The sequence below is a fragment of the Protopterus annectens genome, chromosome 13.part0, assembly GCF_019279795.1.
Source record: "Protopterus annectens isolate FY-2018-M chromosome 13.part0, PAN1.0, whole genome shotgun sequence".
Lineage (NCBI taxonomy): Eukaryota > Metazoa > Chordata > Ceratodontiformes > Protopteridae > Protopterus > Protopterus annectens.
In genome coordinates this window covers 648559018-648579115 of record NC_056747.1, presented here as the reverse complement: position 1 = coordinate 648579115, position 20098 = coordinate 648559018, and the positions used below count along the sequence as shown (strand labels likewise).

At 37.9% G+C, this 20098-nt stretch overlaps 1 protein-coding gene across 1 annotated transcript in view; it reads left to right on the top strand.

Moving 5' to 3' along the window:
- The first annotated feature begins 2276 nt into the window (after positions 1 to 2276).
- The window catches only part of ITGAE (integrin subunit alpha E), a 1198231-nt gene continuing 1180409 nt past the window's right edge, over positions 2277 to 20098 (top strand). The window contains exon 1 of the mRNA XM_044054873.1: positions 2277 to 2438. Coding sequence (XP_043910808.1) covers positions 2402 to 2438 — 37 coding nt within the window. The 5' untranslated portion in view covers positions 2277 to 2401. The remainder of the gene's footprint in view (positions 2439 to 20098) is intronic.

Genomic DNA, 20098 nt, shown 5'->3' with positions numbered 1-20098 from the left:
TGTCCTCCCCATGGTTGGGTAGCATTCGAAAGACATGTGTGTGTAAATGGGCGTGCCTTTGTTGAAGGTTGGGCGTCGAGCTGGCACCTCGGCGTTTCGTAAAAATCTGCTGCCAATCATTAGCAGACCCCACTGTGGCGACCCCTTACCGGGAAAAGCCGAAAGACAAACAAACATGAGTAGCCTTTTATGGTTGAAATGTTTGGAAATGGGTAGTTTTGTCATCACTGAATCATATGTCTTGTTTAACTGCTTACTGGAAATATGTTGAAAAGCTGCAAATGTAAAACACATGCTAACAAGGGGTACTGTATTAAGCAAAGAATATAATTTGCCATAATCAGCACAGGTAATTAAAGAATAATGCATTTATGCATTGTCCTAAAAATGTGTACAGGAGGGCCCATGGTTTCAAAACAGCCTAAAGGTACACTTAATCTGCAACTGTCCAGATACATTTTCTGTGAATGTGGGTTTCATTGCAGTTTCACAGAATGAGTTTCAAGGGCAGAGATGTTTATTTTGCTCATGTTAGTCTGTTTTCATTGTGAGACTGTATTGTTTTGTTTAAATGGCCATCGGTATTTGAGCTATAAACTCTGAAATAACAGTTTTAAATTAAATCCAAATATCTGTAAGCATTGCAGAAGTAAAGAAGACAATGGTATGCACTCTGACAGGCTTGAACAGTATTTATTGTAATTGGGAAGAGATGGCCAAGTGAAAGGGCACAGGAATGGCTGTGGGGGGAGGGGGTCCTGGCTACTCGGGGTGAGCCCTGATCCCTGCTTAAGGCCCCATTTGACTATGATCCATCTCTGTTATTGCATGCATGATTAGTCTTAGCACACTATGGAGTGCAGCATATGTGCAACTTCACAGTGCAGTTGTGACAAATGTTTGTGAATCCCAGCCATGGTCTGTTGTCAGTAAACATGGTTGCCTTGTTTCTATTTCAAGATAAGTATAAACAGCATAAGCAGCACTGACATATGATTTAATTTCTCTGGTTGTGTTTGCACCCTTTTTGAAGTATATTGTGATAGAATTTAAATGTTAAAAATATGTAGCATATGTATCTAGTTTTATATTAAGTTCTAGAGTTTATTAAATGGCGTTTTTATTTTGAGAACACCTGGCTGGCTATTTTTTTAAGCCTTTCATTTCAGGAGTTTTCAGTTCTGAAAAGATATTCTGTTCAAAACATTATTTGCCCAGGGGCTGGGAGTGATGGGTGGATGGGCAGCAGTTTGGACATTTAGGGGAAGTTGGTGCAGAATTAAAAAATCATGGCTAAAACCTTGGGCACTGCTATTGTGCATGTCGTGGTAAGGAAATAGGTTACTTGAGATGTCACTGGCAAAATCACAGGCAGATAAGCAGTGGATGGCTTAGCTTTCATTTTAAGAATGGCTGTTGGAAACATTATGGGCTTTTGAAAATGTCTGATGGATAAAGAGTAGAGCATACAGGAATGACAAAGGACCATTAGCTTGCAGTTCTTGCAGTCAGGGATGTGCAATTCAGACGCCTCCCTTCAGAAGCAAAGATATTTACGGGACAGTCAAGTTTTCCATGAAGCAAGTAAAAATGCTGAGTCATGTTAGGTTAGACAAATGGCAATAAAACTTTAAACATTTTGATTTATGTGTGTGCAGCCCTGCACGGGGATACAAGCCAGCTATGTTTCAGAACTTCAGTAATTGCAAAGGATTGGTAAAATGGAAAGTCAGGACTCTTAAGGTAATACAGTTGCAAAAGCAGAATTATTTATTTGGGAGAAAAATCGTAAATTTGGTGAGAGATGAAGTTACATATGTTTCTTTAATATATTAACATGGGTGAAAAAGGGGATTAAAGAAGTTAAAGGAGATTTTTTTTTGTTTTTTACAGATATGGAGCATTAGTGAAGGACAATGCTGCTGTGTTGTATGATGTGATTCAGCTGAGGACAGTCCACAGTTCAAAAGAGAATGAATCAAATGCTGGGGAAGGTAGAAAATTTTAAGAAAATATGATGACCGCAGTGTTCAGAACAGTCCATCAGAGTGTCATAATTCTATTGGATTATCCATACACTTAACATGTTTGACAGAGTATTGAATTTAAACATTTTAAGCAAATTTGTTTTCTATGAAATCTGAGTCATTCTTTCCTAACACTTTCATTTTGATGCATGAGCTAAGTTACAGAGTAGTCACTAGCCCTTTAAATGCAAACTATACATTTTCAGCAGTTAGTTAGTGTACCACAATATCCTCTTTGGCTGTGAACAAAGCACGCAAGCTGACAGCCTTTGTCACATTAAACAGTCAGCAGTCAAACATTAATTCATCTTTAAGTGGAATCTTTATTTTATTTTTCTGTTGCCATCTATTCATGAAGCTGAAGGATTAATATAATGAAATCAATATTGCAAATGGTTCTCTTTTTGGCCTGTAAGTAAATGAATTCCATTTTGTCCAGCTTAATTAAAGAGGGTGCATATTCTATAGCTTAAGTGCATTAATTTAGAAAATAGACTAATTAACAATAGCCAGTTCTGGTTTTCATAGCCATTGCTTACATGACCATAAGAAGGTTTTTAACCTGTTTGGCAGCATTTGTTTTTGGGCCCTGATGCCCATGAGAAAAAAAAAAACTTCCAATTCACTTTTTTTCTGATTTCAGATGTGAATATACTTGTTTGACTTGTAGTAATATGCTCCTTTCTAATTGCTTTTTCTTATAATGAATAAATCTAAATGTTTTATTACTTTGCTCCTTTTACAAAAACAAGACATTTTATTCTGTGCCTTGTTATGTTCTGTGGGCTACAGTTTAGAGTCATTCCAGAGTAACTAATGCTTGTACTGAATAATCCCTTTTGTACATGATAGCATTATAATTTAATTTTGCTTGCAATATTAAAACACAGTATTTTTAATTTCTTCCATTTTGTCATACCTGTACTCCTAAGTGCTGGCTGTACTCTGCACTTCAGTATTTCCTTTTATAAACGGTGTTTAAATTAATGAAATTTAGTAGATAAGTTATTTTTTTTTTAGCTTTTAGTTTAAAACATTCTTGTAGTGACTATATGGTTTCATTTCTCCATTCAACATACTTTCAGATCTTTATTCTGTATTGCCCATTCATTTCTGACATGCCACACTAAACTCAAATCCTTTTCATCATCTTCAGAGTGTGACCCTGTTTTTATTATAAGCTCTTGTGTTGGTTGCATATTAATGTTTATTAATAACTATAAATGTTGTTCAGTAGTAATAAATTTAGTAGTGAGAACTTCATCTCTCAGTTGTCTGAACTTCTGCTTTTACTTTGACCATCACAGATAAAAAAAATATAACCTCATAAGCAAGACGGCAGGTGATAGCCTTATGACTAGTCTGGTGTGCATGGATATTATAGTTTAACTAAGTTTACTGAACAAAAGTCCATAATTCTGTTTTGTAGATGCACTCTTTTATATTCTGTCATTAGCTGATTTATACAGCAGTATGTTACGTTTGTTATGCCTGTAGATTACATGACTTCATGATGTATGTACACGCTTACCAGTAATATGCATATTTATGATCACAACTGATGCCAATTTAATATTCAAGCTTTAATCAAGCCTCAAAGCTAATATACTGTAATACACAAAATAATATATTTTTTGTTTCTGCATAGCTTTTCCATTTCACATAGGGAAATAATTCAGTTCATAGTTGTTGAGCTAGGTCAGTACTTGGACGTGTCAGATACTAAAAATATGTTGCTTTGTTTACATGGATAACAGGTTCTTATAGGATGGTATGCATTCAAGCATTTCCTCTGTTCATGCTTTTTAGCTTCAGTGTTTTATGCTTTCACGCTTTTCAGTTAAATCTTGTGTGTTTCTTCTAGTTCTTTCTCAGTCTTCTCAATGAGACTCTTCCCAAGTGCCATTCTGATTTTTATCTTAACCTGTCTTCCATTTTACGGAATACCATCTCCTGTGATACATTTCTGCCTGCTAATACTAACGTCAGTATGTCTTGGTTTACTAACGTCAGTATGTCTTGGTTTACTAACGTCAGTATGTCTTGGTTTCCTCGTTGAACCTTCCTTCCATGATATTAGATGATACTTTGTAGAAAACTTGTTTCTATCAGCATTCTTGGGCCTTGTTTACACTAAGCTAGACATTTTTGCAGTAGTTTTGTTTGTATTTATTTAAAATATGACATCTGCCTATCTTTCCTTTCTGTCAACAAGAAGGCTTGTGCTTAGATTTGGTACAGGTGATCCTTTGAAGTGATTTTTTCCTGCATTCAGTAAGAAATGATACTTGGTTTTACAGTTCTATAATCTGTAATGATTGCTAATAAAGGAAAGTGAAAACATAGTGCTGGATATAGACTGAACTGTATTGTATGCAGTAGACAGTTCAGGATAAGAGCTTTCTGGGTGTTTATATAATACATTTTGTTTTCATAATTACTTTATAACCACCCCATTTGATGCTGATGCCAAAGCTTCTTGTGAATACACACACTGAAAAATGTATGTTCATCTTTGTTCCACATCATTTAGAAGAATCACATCTAGTTAAAGCACAACTCAATGAAAATAACTCCTGAATCACTAAATTAAAGCATGTAAACTGCAGGTATTTTTGTATATGGGCAGATCACCCTACATCAGCCATATAAGGGTTTGCAACTCATAACCCTCAGACTTAAATACTGCAACTCAACTCTAAGATTGTAATGTTAGGAAAAATGAGGTTTTCATTCTGCTCAGGGCTTTGTGACTTTAAAGTTGTGATATCTGAGTAGATGGGTGCAGCAGTCAACGGGCTTTCCCCCTACAAAACTAATGTCTGAAAACTGTATTTAACCTGTTCAATGAAATGCAGATTCAATGAGTTATTTTCACAAAAAATGATGCAGTGCATGGAGTGACATAATTGCACTTACAATCTGGAAAGACAACCTTGTTATGCACCTTTCAGCACTCTTAAACACTAGTGTCATGCTAGTCCATAAATGGAAACCATCACAGAATAACAGTGAGATTTAAATACTGTATTAAACTGACAGATGTGTGTGTGTGTGTGTGTGTGTGTGTGTGTGGTGGGTGTGTGTGTGTGTGTGTGTGTGTGTGTGTGTGTGTGTGTGTGTGTGTGTGTGCGTGTGGCAGCATGGAGCGTATTTCAGCATTTTACAGGATCAAAGTATAGTTTGCTTTGTTTCTGTCTACTCTGTTAAGCAGCACTGTGTTTACAGCTTTTAAAACTGTAAAACACTTTGCAGTTCTTACACTATTTTTCTATGCATATATTAGTGTGTCACGGCAACTAAAACCTTATGTACTGCAAATAATCATGTTTGTGCCTCTGATTATAACTCAGTTGTTATGTGCCCTTGGCACAGCTGTCCAGATTCATCTTTGGAGCTCTGCTTCACTTTGCTCTTGAACTGAATTTCTTGAGATCCATGTTTTGAGCACATAATATGTTGATTATGGTTGCAGACCCAAACATAATCCTCTGTGTTATAAAGTACACTGACAGCTGCCTTCTGGGGTGTGTTTTAGCCATTGGTTCTAGAGTGTTTTGTATGTGCTATAAATACAGAATGCAAGGGACAGCTCCAATCATATGTAGCTACTCCTTATAATCAAGCAAGTGTTTAGTTTAATCAGCCTGAAACTGATCAGTTTCTTAACAACCCTGTTTACTTATCGCATTGATTTTTATTCCAGCTGTGTTCTCAAGGCCACTTTGGCATTACTGTTCAGTCCTAGGTCCTCTCCTGTTTGGTATCTACTTCTCTGAAGTACAGGCTAACACAGAAGGTCTTTGGCTAACAAAGTTCACAGATGACTGCAAACTAGGAGACATAATCAAAACTCCTAATGATGTGGACATCCTACAAAAGGGTCTTGCTGAGACAGATGCCTGGTGTTAAAGCCATGGCCTCAAGCTCAATGCCAAAAAGTGCATTGTCATCCCTTTTGGTAAAAACTTTGTACCCATGAACTACCACATATGCGGTAGTCTACTTAACACCAAAAGTGTGATAAGAGACTTTGGGACACAGGTGGACAGTAGTCTCTCCTTTGATAATCACATCACCACAGTAGTCAGGAAATCCTTCTACATAGCACAACTCATCACAAAAGGTTTCTCATCCAGGAAAAAAGAGGTCATTGTTCTCCTCTACTCATCACTCATTATAGAGTACAACGCCCCTTTTGGTTTGTACCTCACAAGACATCTATAACAACTAGAAAGGCCGCAGAAATACCTCACAAAGGGGATTACCAGCCTCAAACAGATGCCCTATGCAGACTGTCTCAAAAAACTCCAGCTTTACTCTGTCGCATATCACCTACTCGGAGGCGATCTCTGCCTAACATACAAAGCTATGTCAAACCCAGAGCTGTTGGACATGCTCCACTTAAAGAAATCCCAATCCCTCCGAACTACATGCTCTAGGAACCTAAACCTTGTCATCACAATAAACAGAACATGCTGGAGGGATAGATTCCTGTCCCAGAGACTTCCCATACTCTGGAACAAACTACCTATCTATATCAAACAAAGTTCCTCATTTGCACTCTTCAAGAAAAATCTTGATGATTGGATGGGAGATAGGAAATTCACCCCGGGGAATCACCTCTGTGGCTCTGCTTGACAGGGGCACAGGAAAATAATTTTCTTGGGTGGCAAAAGCCAGGGTACCGTTTGGCTAGGCTTATATAGGCCTTAGGGCCAATAGCCTAGTAGCTACCTATGAACCTATGACATATGAGCATAGAAACAGTACTAGACAAGTAATCACAGGGACCATAACAGGCCTAGCCATATGCTCCTTTGCATAGACATACTTAAAAGTTGTTGACACCCTTTTTAAGCGCTTACCAGCCCCTCCAAATCGAGCATATTCATACATCATAACTCTAGTTTATTCAGTCGAGACTACCCTTAAAGGTAGCAAACAAAACAGAAACTAATTCTCCTTATAAATAGTTGTCCATCTATTATTCTGTACATAAGTAATTTTATTTACTTTATATTTACTTAATTTCTCTGAGTTACAGTTAGAACCAATACGATCCTTTTATACATGCTGACCCATAAATTATTCCCTATGACTCTTAAGATATGGTCTCAATGTGATTCTAATAGCATATTTTGAAAATGTCAGAAAAGGGACAAATGTGTACAGTGAGACTGTATATGGGACTTCTCAAATTGGGGCAAATTCATGAGCCTTTTATCATGGGGTCAATACATGCTGCAGTGATTGCAGCATTAGGTTTACATATTCAGCTATCAGGCACTCTGGATTTTTTGTTCTGTTTGCTTAGTGACACACGTTATTCTAACATTTTGGAGTTCACATTATGACACCATTGCACGTTATTTGTTACAAGCTGCTTTAAACTGTATGGCCTGTTGCAGCTATAGAATAAACTTTGAAATACGGAATGTATTACAGCAAATAGATTTTGCACAGTTGCATTCGAAAGGGTGATGTTAACAATGCCCTATTTAGACATATTAGGGATAGCCCAAGATGTCAAATGTTTTGATTTGCCTTACTGGAGGTATTACATCCCAATCCTAGGGGTGGAAACCTGAAGGCTTTATTAAGTGAGAGAGAGGTGAAATGGCAAATAACTTTAAATGCTACGGTTAAGCCAGGAATTAATGATTATATATCTATTAAACCTATCCTAGAAGTTAGGATATAGGTTGTTTTGAATTGGTGGAATTTTTTATACAAAAGATTTTTTAAAATAATTTTTTTAATTATAAAATTTAGTTTCATATAGCAATGGAAAATAACATGTGCTGGTTACTACATGTAGGTTTATAGTTGGGATATATGTTTAATATGTAGGAGGGATTTTCATTTTATTGTATTAATATATTTTAACTTTGTACTATGTTTGAAGAGGAAGTGATGATAATAGAAAGTGGGTTGTGACTGAATACGTGATTGTCATTGGTACTAAGAATATATTTAAATGGATTTTTTTATTTGCTTGATGTTCTGATGAAGTCCAGTTTTCTAGATGAAAGCGCTAAACCTAATTTATTAAACAGTTTATATATAATTTCATGGTTCCAGCGAGTTTGTGATATCCATAGTAGTTATTGGTTGAGTTTTTGGATTGTTGTCGCTACTTGGAACTCTTTTTGTCATTTAGTTGCTTACTCATGAACTCGCTGGATGAATTACCCTCCATTTTTTCACCCATCCGAAGGGATGAGATTCATAAGCTTCAGTCCGAAATGACTATTCTAAAAGGGGAAGTTACCAGACTGATTGAACTGTTCAGTCAACCAATCTCACTTCAGAATGGAGATAGAGCGTGTTCTGCCCACTTACGCAATCTCTCGAGCAGTGAGGTACTGCCTGGAGTTAGGCGTGTACAAGGAGATTTTGGTGGTACACCAAGCATCAATCTTGGAACCTCTCATTGTATCGTTGCTGGTCAACAGGAACAGGATAGCATTACAGCAGTGAATGACAGTAACCATACGGAGGACAGGAGATGTAGTTTGGGGGCGATTCCAAAGAGGACGGTACCTAAGCAGACATATTCTGTAGCCGTTCATAACGGCATTAAAGGTACAGTTTCCGAATCTGTTTCCGTTGCTACAACTAATAAACCTAGTGTGGGCAAGACTGATTCTAAGTGTGGTGGGCTTGAGACATTTCTTGCCAATGTTCAAGATTTTGACTTTCGCGACAATAGGATACAGTGTAATGTGAATAATAGTGGACTTAATGATGGAACACTTAAGGACATGATTAATCTTTTTGGCAAAAAATTAAATGCCATTAAAAGCATTCAGTTAGATAACGCTTATTTAAATCAGTGTATTGCCTTGCATATTGTACTCATGGGGCTTAGGTTTTTTAAAAAACCCATGGGGATTGAAATGTGTGGTGATGTATTACAGGAATGTAATGAAATGTTTGATAATTTTGGCATCACATTTATGAAATTTATTCTTAAATGTAATGATGGGAAATTATGCAAGCTTATGAAGGAGGTCGATGAACTTAATGTTCGTATTACACAGGACTTATTGTGTGAGGAGTGGATTTGTATGACAAACAATATCAGTTTGCAAAAAAACAACAATAATAGGATTTTTAATAGGAAATGTGCTAAGTTACGTAGGGATATGCAGCAATATAAGGAAGGGAAGGTGTATAACTGGGATAAGGCATATGAATTAAAGAATGCTCCTGCTGGATCCTTTGGGAAACGCATTCATTCTGAGAGGGATGCGCGGGTTTCACACGGTGATTTACAAATTTTTTAGGGGAAGAAACGGAATGGGAATATGTAGGGAAGAGGAGAGGAGACCGTTGGAATTCTCATTACACACAACACAGGCCCAACAAGGGTCAAAGGTAACTGTTTTAGATAATTCTAACGTAGTTAAATACAATGCAGTACAATATGGTAGGGGTGATTTCTATATTTATAATTATACTACTTTGGAAATACAAGATTTTTTTTTTGACTTGTTTGAAAAGGGAATTAAATTTGTTCCTAATCATAAAGTCAATGTAATGGATTGTATTGTAGAGTTCAAGTTATTTGTTCGTAAGTTAAACCTCAGCATTTTTTTTAAAAAGTACAAATCTCAAGAGACCAGATGGGCAGTTGAGGAAAAATAGCACTTTTAATCCTCCATTGCACCCATTATTGGCCAGTTTTGAGAAAGTAGTTATTGATGAATTATATGAACTTTCTAGAATTAAGCAGACTGGGGCAAAATTTAATTATAGTAAAAAAGAACAAGACTTGTTACGAAGTTTAAGTTTAAATATGGATGTTAAAATTCTACAGCCTGATAAGGGCGGGGGTGTGGCATTGGTAGATACAACAGATTATTTAAATGCTATTCACAATATCCTTCAGGATACAGACACCTATGAAGTTTCCTCCATTAATGAGGTAAATATAGCTTACCAGCATATTGATGCTTTATTGGAGGAACTTCTGATAGAAGACAGAATAGATGACAACTTATATAGGTTTCTGAAAGTAGAACATCCCTTGTTGGCTACCATTATGGGTATCCCCAAGATACATAAAGACATAGTGAATCCTCCCTACAAACCCATTATATCTGGTAATAAATCTAAAACCTTCCCCTTTGGAAAGCTTGTGGACAGTTGATTAAAACCTATTTACCAGAATGTTGGACATATTATTAAAGACTCCTGGGATTTTCTTAGTCGACTAAAACCTTCCTTGTGGAAGGACCAACAGGTTTTAGTTACTATAGATGTAGTCAATTTATTTTTTGTATCCCCAGGGAGGAAGGCATGGATAGGTTTGTGAATTGTATTAGAAAGTGCACCCAGTTAGACTGGGAGAAATTTAAACTCATTAGCGAATTTATGAGCATCGTACTTGACTACAATTTCATTTACTTTGTAGGGGAGTATTATAAACAGAATAAAGGAGTCGCGATGGGTGCAGCCAGTGCACCTATATATGCCTATCTAGTTTTATTAGATTGGGAGAATGAATTTATATTTAATAGTGTATGGATGCAACATATCCAATGTTATTTTCGATTTTTGGATGATGTTTTTATTATTTGGGATGGGAATGCAGAAGGAGTACAGAGTTTTGTCGATTATTTGCATACCACCAGCACATTTCTCCGATTTACGTATCACACCAGTGTAAAGGAGCTCTCTTATTTAGATAATCTCATTACTCCTACTTCTTATGGGTTTAAATCTCAGATTTTCAGAAAGGAGACCTTCAGTAATTCTTATTTACAATACAATAGTTGTCATCCATATTATTTGAAGAAAAATATAGTAAAAGGTCAGTGCATTAGGGTGGCCCGGATGACTTCTGACTATACGGATATGGTAAGGCAGTTGGAATACATAGGTTCTATGTTTAAAGAAAGAGGACATCCCAGTGAGGTGGTGGATGATGTGGTGACATATGTCACAAGTGAATGGGGTAAACAATACAAGCATTTGTTGGGTCTGGAGACAAACAGTGATGTATTGACGGATCAAGTCAATACTGTAGAAGAATTTAACAGGGCTTGCATTTTACCTTATAATACCAACATTTCTGCAGTTAAAAGTATTATTTTGCAGAATTGGAGCATTTTAAAAAGTGATTCTATGATTTATGAGCAGGTAGGGAAACAACCCAAGTTCTTTAATAAGATAGGACAGAATTTGAAAAATAAATTATATACACGAAATTTATACAATCAGCATAATAAAACGGGAACTATTAAATGCGGGCGATGTCATTATTGTTTTGCCATTTTTGAAGAACCTACTGTACAAGTTAATAATAAGAACAAGAACAGGTTATACTTCATGAAAGGCAACTGTCAAACTAAGAATGTTATTTATTTTGCTTTATGTGATAATTGTCCTGCATTCTACGTAGGAAAAACTGGTCGACAACTGAGGGATAGGATATATGATCATTTTTATGCTATTCGAAAGGGTGATGTTAGCAATGCCCTATTTAGACATATTAGGGATAGCCCAGGATGCCAAATGTTTAGATTTGCCTTACTGGAGGTATTGCATCCCAATCCTAGGGGTGGAAACCTGAAGGCTTTATTAAGTGAGAGAGAGGTGAAATGGCAAATAACTTTAAATGCTACGGTTAAGCCAGGAATTAATGATTATATATCTATTAAACCTATCCTAGAAGTTAGGATATAGGTTGTTTTGAATAGGTGGAATTTGTTATACAAAAGTTTTTTTTAATTTTTTTTAATTATAAAATTTAGTTTCATATAGCAATGGAAAATAACATGTGCTGGTTACTACATGTAGGTTTATAGTTGGGATATATATTTAATATGTAGGAGGGATTTTCATTTTATTGTATTAATATATTTTAACTTTGTACTATGTTTGAAGAGGAAGTGATGATAATAGAAAGTGGGTTGTGACTGAATACGTGATTGTCATTGGTACTAAGAATGTATTTAAATGGATTTTTTATTTGCTTGATGTTCTGATGAAGTCTAGTTTTCTAGATGAAAGCGCTAAACCTAATTTATTAAACAGTTTATATATCATTTTGTGGTTCCAGCGAGTTTGTGATATCCATAGTAGTTATTGGTTGAGTTTTTGGATTGTTGTCGCTACTTGGAACTCTTTTTGTCAGATTTTGCATAGTGTCAGAATATGACTCAAGACTTGATGCAAGCCTTTTTTGCATGCTTAAAAATGCTCCCCATTTTTCTTCAGAGATATGGAAATTCAGAGTTCAAACCTAACTCTATTTACAGTGTATTGCATTGCAGTATTTTACATAATACTATTTAAAATAAATTACTTGATTTGGCCTGTCAAAATACCATATTTGCTATTATAATTTCACTTTTTAAGATAACCACATCAGTGGTAGAAATAGTCCAGTACTGATATCTGAAAGTGTAAACATGTTTAGCCTTCTTGAAGGCACTGAATCCATGAAAATATAAATGTATGCAAATCAGGACCCTATGACGGGTTTTGAACAACAGTACTTAAAAAAGAATCACAATATTTTGGACATTAAATACCAAAATATTCAGAAGACTGAATGATATGGATTATGGTAAACTTATTCCTCTGTGCCATCATATTATGGGGCTGTGACATCACACTCCTGTGTTTGTAATATTAATGCATGGTCAGAAAATGTTGGTGCAGTTGAAATATTTTTTTTCATACCTCAATATTTTTTACATAGTGTATAACCTCAGAGCAGAGTTGAGTTTTTTGTTTTGGGGGTCAAGGGGGGTTAGCATCTTATGCAAAAGTACAAATGGCTATTGCTGGCTTTTTGAGTCCTGGTGTTTACTTTATTTTGGTTAATTCCTATTTTAAATTCTGGATAATTTGATTAGTTTCATAAAATAATGTGCATAAAGTCATGGTAGGTATACAGTCACTGTTATGGCAGAAAAGCACAGTGGCACTTATTTTTAACAGCTACACGTATCGCTATGACTTAATTTTGGCTTTTTATATGCCATAGAAGTTTTCAAAATTTCATCAGAATATTAGAGGCATTGTGTTCCAATAAAGAGTGTTTTTCTTTCAAAGAAATGTTATTTATTTAAATACATTTATTAACTTGGTTAGATCACTGATAGCATGGACTTTGACTCTGCCAAGGAGTAAAAATACTTAAAAAAGTAAGCAAAGAACAGAAAGGTTACAGGTCAAAATGTAATAAAATATTAATAAAATAGCAACATAGCTTTCTGTAATGTCAAGGCACTAGCTTAACTGCAAAACAAGCTAAATTGTCCAGTTCTGAAGGTTCATCACTGCTAATAAATGTTGTCCGTGAACAGTGGAAAGAGTACTTATGTTGCCTCAGTGGCATAGAGGAAAAAAGTGTTAACTACAGCCCAGCTGTCCCGGGTTCGATTAGCAGCTCGGGTGACTGAAGGAACATCAGGGAGGGATAGGTGATACCATTCCTGGGTGGGAGGGTGGTTCTGTGGGTGTCTCCTATGAAAATCCCTGGTTGAGGCTGGGGATATCACACTGCTAAGCATGGTCCAAAGGAGGGAAAGGGTGGAAACATGACTGAGCTGCTGCAGAAGGAGGCGGTACTATGCTGCAAATCTTCATTGCACACCTGCGCCTCACAGACAACTATGAGATTTGTAAAGGGAGGTGGTGAAACAGGGATAGGTCATAAAAATAAATAAAAAGCACAGCTTGAAGTGGAAACATCAATGATCCCCTCAGGGCATCTTTAAGATCCTCTCTGGCCCCATTTCAAATTTGAGCATTGGATGGGGGGGGGGTTGATTTAGAGTGCTGGTAGACATAGCAAAGTATGTAGGGCACTGAGAAAACTGTCAGAAAGAAAAAAAGTGAGAAAAAGAACAAAAAAAAAAAAAAAAAAAAAAAACAATGGAAACCGTACTGTAACTATGGCTATATTGCCTATGTCCATTAGGATGCAAATGGAGTCTGTACATGTGTAAGCATCTGTAATACTTCTAATGCATTTGCCCTAAAGATGAGGGGCATTTAGTTTTGTACTGCTAAGAAGATGTCTCCAATGTACTTTTGTGTATTTAAGAAGAAAGAGATTGAGGACGTGGCTTGTAACTGTTACGTTTCACTCATGTAAGTATTACACATTTGTCATTATAGTGTCTATGTTTAGTGTCAGCATAATATAGTTTCACTTATAATTCAGTCTTTGTGCTTCATCTAGTTTAGTTTCAGTATCTTAAGTAGGAAGCTCTGAAGAGACATGCAACTTGTAAAAGGACATTTGCACACAATTCTGATTTTATTGTCCCAGTAGTTTGTCTTTTGTCAGCGTGCTTTGGTCCTTCTAAGTTCAACAATATTTGAGATGTTTTCAGAATGTACAGTAGAAGAGATTACTAAATCTAAGGGAAAGATAAAAACAACCCTACCATCTTTTGTAAAGTTCTACCAAACTGCAGAAATAATAACAAAGCCAAGTGTACATCCAAAGAAAATAATACATCTAATCAGATCATCTGTTTTGTTTCACAAAGTTTCTAGTCATTTTATTGTACAAACCTTCAGTCCAAGAAGATGCTATAGAACTCAATTCAAAGGTCAAGCAACATTTTTCACATATATGCTGATTATAGAAGACATTGCTTTGAACCTATCAAGAATATTGAAGAAGAAAGTGATACTCCAGAATTAGTTCACCATCCTTGCCATTAAATATTTAGACTGATGGAAGACAACATTTTTTCTGAAGAGAAAAAGTGATGCCATCTTTGCAAAGGAAAAAGGTCTACTGGTAAAGAGACCATTTTCCCAGTAAACCACATAACTAAAGAAACAAAGAAGGCTGGTTGGAAAAGTGATGGGTACGGCTCAGTAGCTGATGACCATCTCTCTTCTAGTGGCTGCTGAGGGATAGATTACCTTGCAAGAACACCACCAACAGTAGTCATTGGAAATATAGGATCCCTTTAAATCTATATAAACAATATTCTCTTATGTGGCTTTATTAGGAGGTATGTATGCGTCAATGTGCCATCTGTTTAGCTGGAATGAAGTGTGTCTGATTCCCTTTCAGCTGGAAGGGATCATGGAGGACAGTATGCTCTCTTAGTAGTAAGATGGAGACCCTAAGAGACCATCATTTCATTCTTGCCACAGGCACTGGCTTGATGAATGACAGAACTAGTACCAGTCACTCAAAATTGAGAAAATACCCTGTCTCTTCCTCTTAACCACCACATTATGACAGGATCACATTCTGAGCCCATCCATGTCAGCAGCTAGCAGGGAAGAGTTTATATTAATTGGAGGATGGGAAGATATCCACAGGAGCGTCAGAAAATCAGATTATAAGGGCAATGGGAGCATATCACCCCCCCCCCAGTAAAAAGTTAAAATATAATATGGATTCTATATGCTTAAGTAACTCCTATAGCTTTGTCAGACCTCCTGTATGTATTGAAATTATAGAAATGCAGTAACTTTCCAAATGTCATCCTACAAGATATATTAATTCATCTCACTGGCTACAAGAACAAAGCAATTCTGTTCTATCAGTCAGAAAACCAACTGGCTTCCAATCCAACAGAGGGCATAATTGTGATTTGGCAGTGGCATACGCTGTTATTCAAACTCCTTAACCAAACCACATTCAGCTTTCTAGCAGAAAGATTTTCAATAAGGGAAAGAACTTGCAGCCTTAGATCCAAGCCAGCCCATGCCCCCGTCTCAGCACACCACCTCCTCATCTAAAAAAGCAACAACCACGGTTTCTTCATTATTGGTCCAAAACTCTGGAAATCCATTCCATCAAACAACAGTGACTTAACCTTCCTTCCCTCCCTTCCTTAGTTTAGGAAATCTCTCCAACATTCCCAATCAATAGTAGTAGAATACCATTGCTTCCAAAACATTATATATGTTTTTCCTGTATCCCCGTTCATCTAATAGCTGCCTTCTTAGACTAGTCACTACATTTCTTTCCATCTTACAGTTATTCTTAGTCTCTTTTTCACCTCTTGTCCTAACTCGGTATCAGCACATTATTAGAAAACTGTGCCCTGAAGTTATTCTACCTAGGGAATAATGGACATATATACAATTAATGCTTGAAATGCCTCTATTACTCTTTGACTACCAGCATATATTAACCTAGTGCTTGGTTTCAAAATTAATATATAATAATTGTTCAAAAAATGCATGCCATGCCAGCCTTATTCTAAATGTGTATGTCAATGATATCTTTTCCATCTCCAGTGCACTTGAATCTCTGTGAAGTATTCTAGGATTCATCGTTTATTGTTCTTGTAATTTGTTGTTACTGCTGCTGTTGGTTACTTTATTACATTGCTATTTTATCTACCTCAAATTGTAAAAACTGTTGTGCATTTACAATGAGTCTGAAATGGGTCCATCTGGATCAGTGCTCTATCTTGGTTAACATATCTAAATAACTAACTAAATTAAACACTAGAATGGCATTTTGCCATTTATATTGTATGATTTCAGAGCTGCTGCCCAGTGACATAGCAGTGAGGCTTCAGATTATGGTATAGGCAACTCGGTTTTAACAAACTTCTCAGTGCCACAGACCTGACTACTGGGGTAAGAATGAGTAGCTGTAAGACAGCTATCCTACCACAGAGGTAAAGCAAGACATTCATGCCCTGCTAGGGTTCATTTATCAGGGAAGGCTGGGGCTAGTTCCAACAGAGATACTAGTAACTTGAGGCACTAGTAGGCATCTGGCATTTCCACATATGGCAACAAGTACCAGGTATGTCAAGATCTTTTACCTGCTGCACCTCAATGAGGCTAAGGCTTAAAGAAAACCCTTCCCAGTGTCAGTATAATATTATACAGTAATAGTTCAAACTTCTCCCCCCTTCCAATGTCACTGGCACTGTCTGATTGTCCCCCAATCCAGCTGGGATGTTAGTGGGTGGCTCCAATTCAGGAAACAAGTTAAGAAAATCAGGTGGGCTGAAGTGTGCAGGCTAACTAGGATAAATACCAGTATGTAGCAGGCAGTTAACAGTTGTGAGTGCACTAGGAAATACATATATACATTTATCTTAAAGTTAGACCCCAGATAAAAGGCATGGTAAAAGAAAGATATATCCAGTGTACTGCAAAGTTACTTTTGTTTATCTGCACTCTATTATCTCCAACAGTCACTTATAGCTTACGCTCAGGTTCATAGGTTCATACTAGGCTATCTGCCCTAGGGCATTTATAAGCCTAGCCAGAGTGTGTTTGGCTTTCACCACCCATTTTAAATTAATTTTGCTATGCCCTTTTTCGAGGTTAGTATACTGTGCCTCTGTAATGACACAGAAGTGATACCCGGGGTAAACCTACGATCTCCCATCCATTCATCAAGATTCCTCTTCAAGAGAGTCAATGAGGGACTCTGCCTAACCTGGACTGGGATTTTATTCCAGAGTGAAGGGAGTCTCTGGGTTATGAATCTGTCCCTCCAGCATGTCCTATTTATTTCCGTGCTGAGGTTCAAGTCTCTCGAGCGCGTAGCTCGATGGGATTTGGATTTTCTGAGGTGCAGCATGTCCATTAATTCCGGGTTGGACATGGCTTTATACGTCAGGCACTGATCGCCTCTGAGCAGGCGGTATGCCACTGAGTAGAGCTGGAGTTTCTTTAACCGGGCAGCATATGGCATCTGTTTGAGCCCTTTGATCCTCTTGGTGAGGTACTTTTGGGGTCTTTCCAGTTGCTGCAGGTGTCTGGTAAGGTACATCCCAAAAGGGGCATTGTACTCAATTATGGGCCTGATGAGGGATGAGTAAACAGGCACAATGACCTCCCCTGATCTAGATGTGAATCCCTTCATGATTAGGTGGGCTATATAAAATGTTTTTCTAATCACTTTGGCCACGTGGTTGTCAAATGAGAGATTACTATCAACTTTGGTCCCCAGGTCCCTAATTACTTCTTCTGTACTTAATTACCTATGTGGTAATTTGTGGGCACTTTGTTTTGCCAAAGGGGATGGCTATACACATTTTGGCGTTTAGCTTGAGGCCATGGCTCTGGCACCAGTTGTCTGTTTCTATGAGGCCCTTTTGAAGGATGCTTGTGTCGGCTGGAGAGTCGATTATGGCACCCAGTTTGCAGTCATCTGCGAACTTGGTCAGCTACAGTCCTTCCATGTTGGCCTGTACCTCCGAGAAATATATACCAAACAAGAGAGGTCCCAGGACTGAGCCTTGTGGGATGCCACTTGTAACTGGTTTGGAGTCTGACATGGCTCTAGCAATTCTAACCATGTGAGTTCTGTCCTTGAGCCAGTTTGCAACCCATCTAGTGACATATTGGTTTATATTTAAGCTGGTGAGCTTATCTATAATGCCCGAGTGGGGTATTGTATTGAAGACTTTTGCGAGGTCCAGGTAGGCTGTGTGGACCACCTTCCCCTCGTCAATGGCTTTAGTGACTGTTTCAAAGAAATCGACCAGGTTTAAGAGGCAGAATCTGCCCTTAACAAAGCCGAACTGGATAGGATCCAGTGTCTGTAGGTCCCCAATATCTTTATTTATGAGGTCCATGATGATCCTTTCCATAGCTTTGCAGACCAAGCTAGTCAGGCTTATGTGGCGATAGTTTCCAGGATCCGTTGAGGCACCACCTTTGTGGAGAGGGACCACTGTTGCTGTACGCCACTCTTTGGGTACATATCCTGTAGATAGGCTGAGATTGAACAGTAGTTTTATGCTTGGGTTTAGCTCTTCTTGGAGTTCATGTAGGACGCAGCCCAGGACACTGTCTGGTCCCATTGATGCTGTGTTTTTTGCTTTGGAGAGGGCGGCTCTTACCTGAGCATCTGAGATGTCACCGGGCTGCACTCTGCTGGGATAGATATTTGCACTTTTGGTGTAAAAGGGGGGGGGGGAGAAGTTTGCACTGAACCCGTCAGCTAGGATGTTGGCAATGTCTGTGGGTTCGGTGTATTTTTTGTCATTTTGGACTAATTCTGAGCATATCTGGGAATTCCCACCCAGGTTCCTAACATAACTGAAGAAAGCCTTGTGATTATCCTTAGTGTCCTGTGCAATTTTTCTCTCGAAGCTGGCCTTAGACGATTTTATGAGTGCCCGTAGTTTTTTGCTAATACTGATCAGAGATGCCTTCCCTTTTTGGGATTTTGCTCTATCATGTAGTAGATTCCTCCTTCTATTGTATAGTTTGTTTATGGCTGGGGTCCACCAGACAGGACGTCTGCCTTTGGAGGATTGGGTCTTGGTTTTATTTGGGATTGCATGATCCATGCATTCCTGAAGGTGTTCATAGAATGCATTTATAAAGGATTCTGCGGTCTGGGCTGTATTTTCCACAGGCCCGGGGGCTTTGAAGGATTCCACCTCAGTTTTGAGGAGTGTAAAATTTGCTTCAGAGAAGTTTTTCACTGCGGTTTTCTGGGCAGGGGGTGGAGTCGGGATGTGAATATCCAGTGAGATTAGTTTATGGTCTGATCTTACCAGTGAGGGATACACTCCTGGTCTGGAGCATAGAGTCCCCATGTTGGTGATGATCAGGTCCAGTATGTTTTCCCCTCTTGTGGGAGTGGTAACAAGTTGTTCCATAGCATTTGAGTTTATAAATTCTAGGAACCTTTGGGCTAGGGTGTTGGAGCTAGAGTAATGCTCCCAGTCTATGTTTGGGTAGTTGAAGTCGCCCAATATAATGGTGTTTGGAGAGACCTTCATATTTTCCAGTGTTCTCAGGAAGGCTGAGTGGGGTTCCTGGGTTTGGGAGGGTGGTCTGTAGCAGGCTATAAACTGGAAGGCAGTTTTACCCACTGTTAGTTGCACATGGATAGTCTCTGATGCTTCGTGCTGTGCCACCAACCTGGAGGTGTGGGTATCTTTGATGAATATTGATACTCCCCCTCCTTTTGTGGATCGGTCCAAGTTTTGGGGCCAAAAAGCATGGTATGAGGTATAACCTGGTAGTGCTGGGGTGCTCTCGGGAGCCTTGAACCAGGTTTCTGTTACTGCACAGATATCGATGTTCTCCATGCTAAGGAGAGTTTCGAGTGCATGCATCTTGAGGTTTAGACTTCTGGTGTT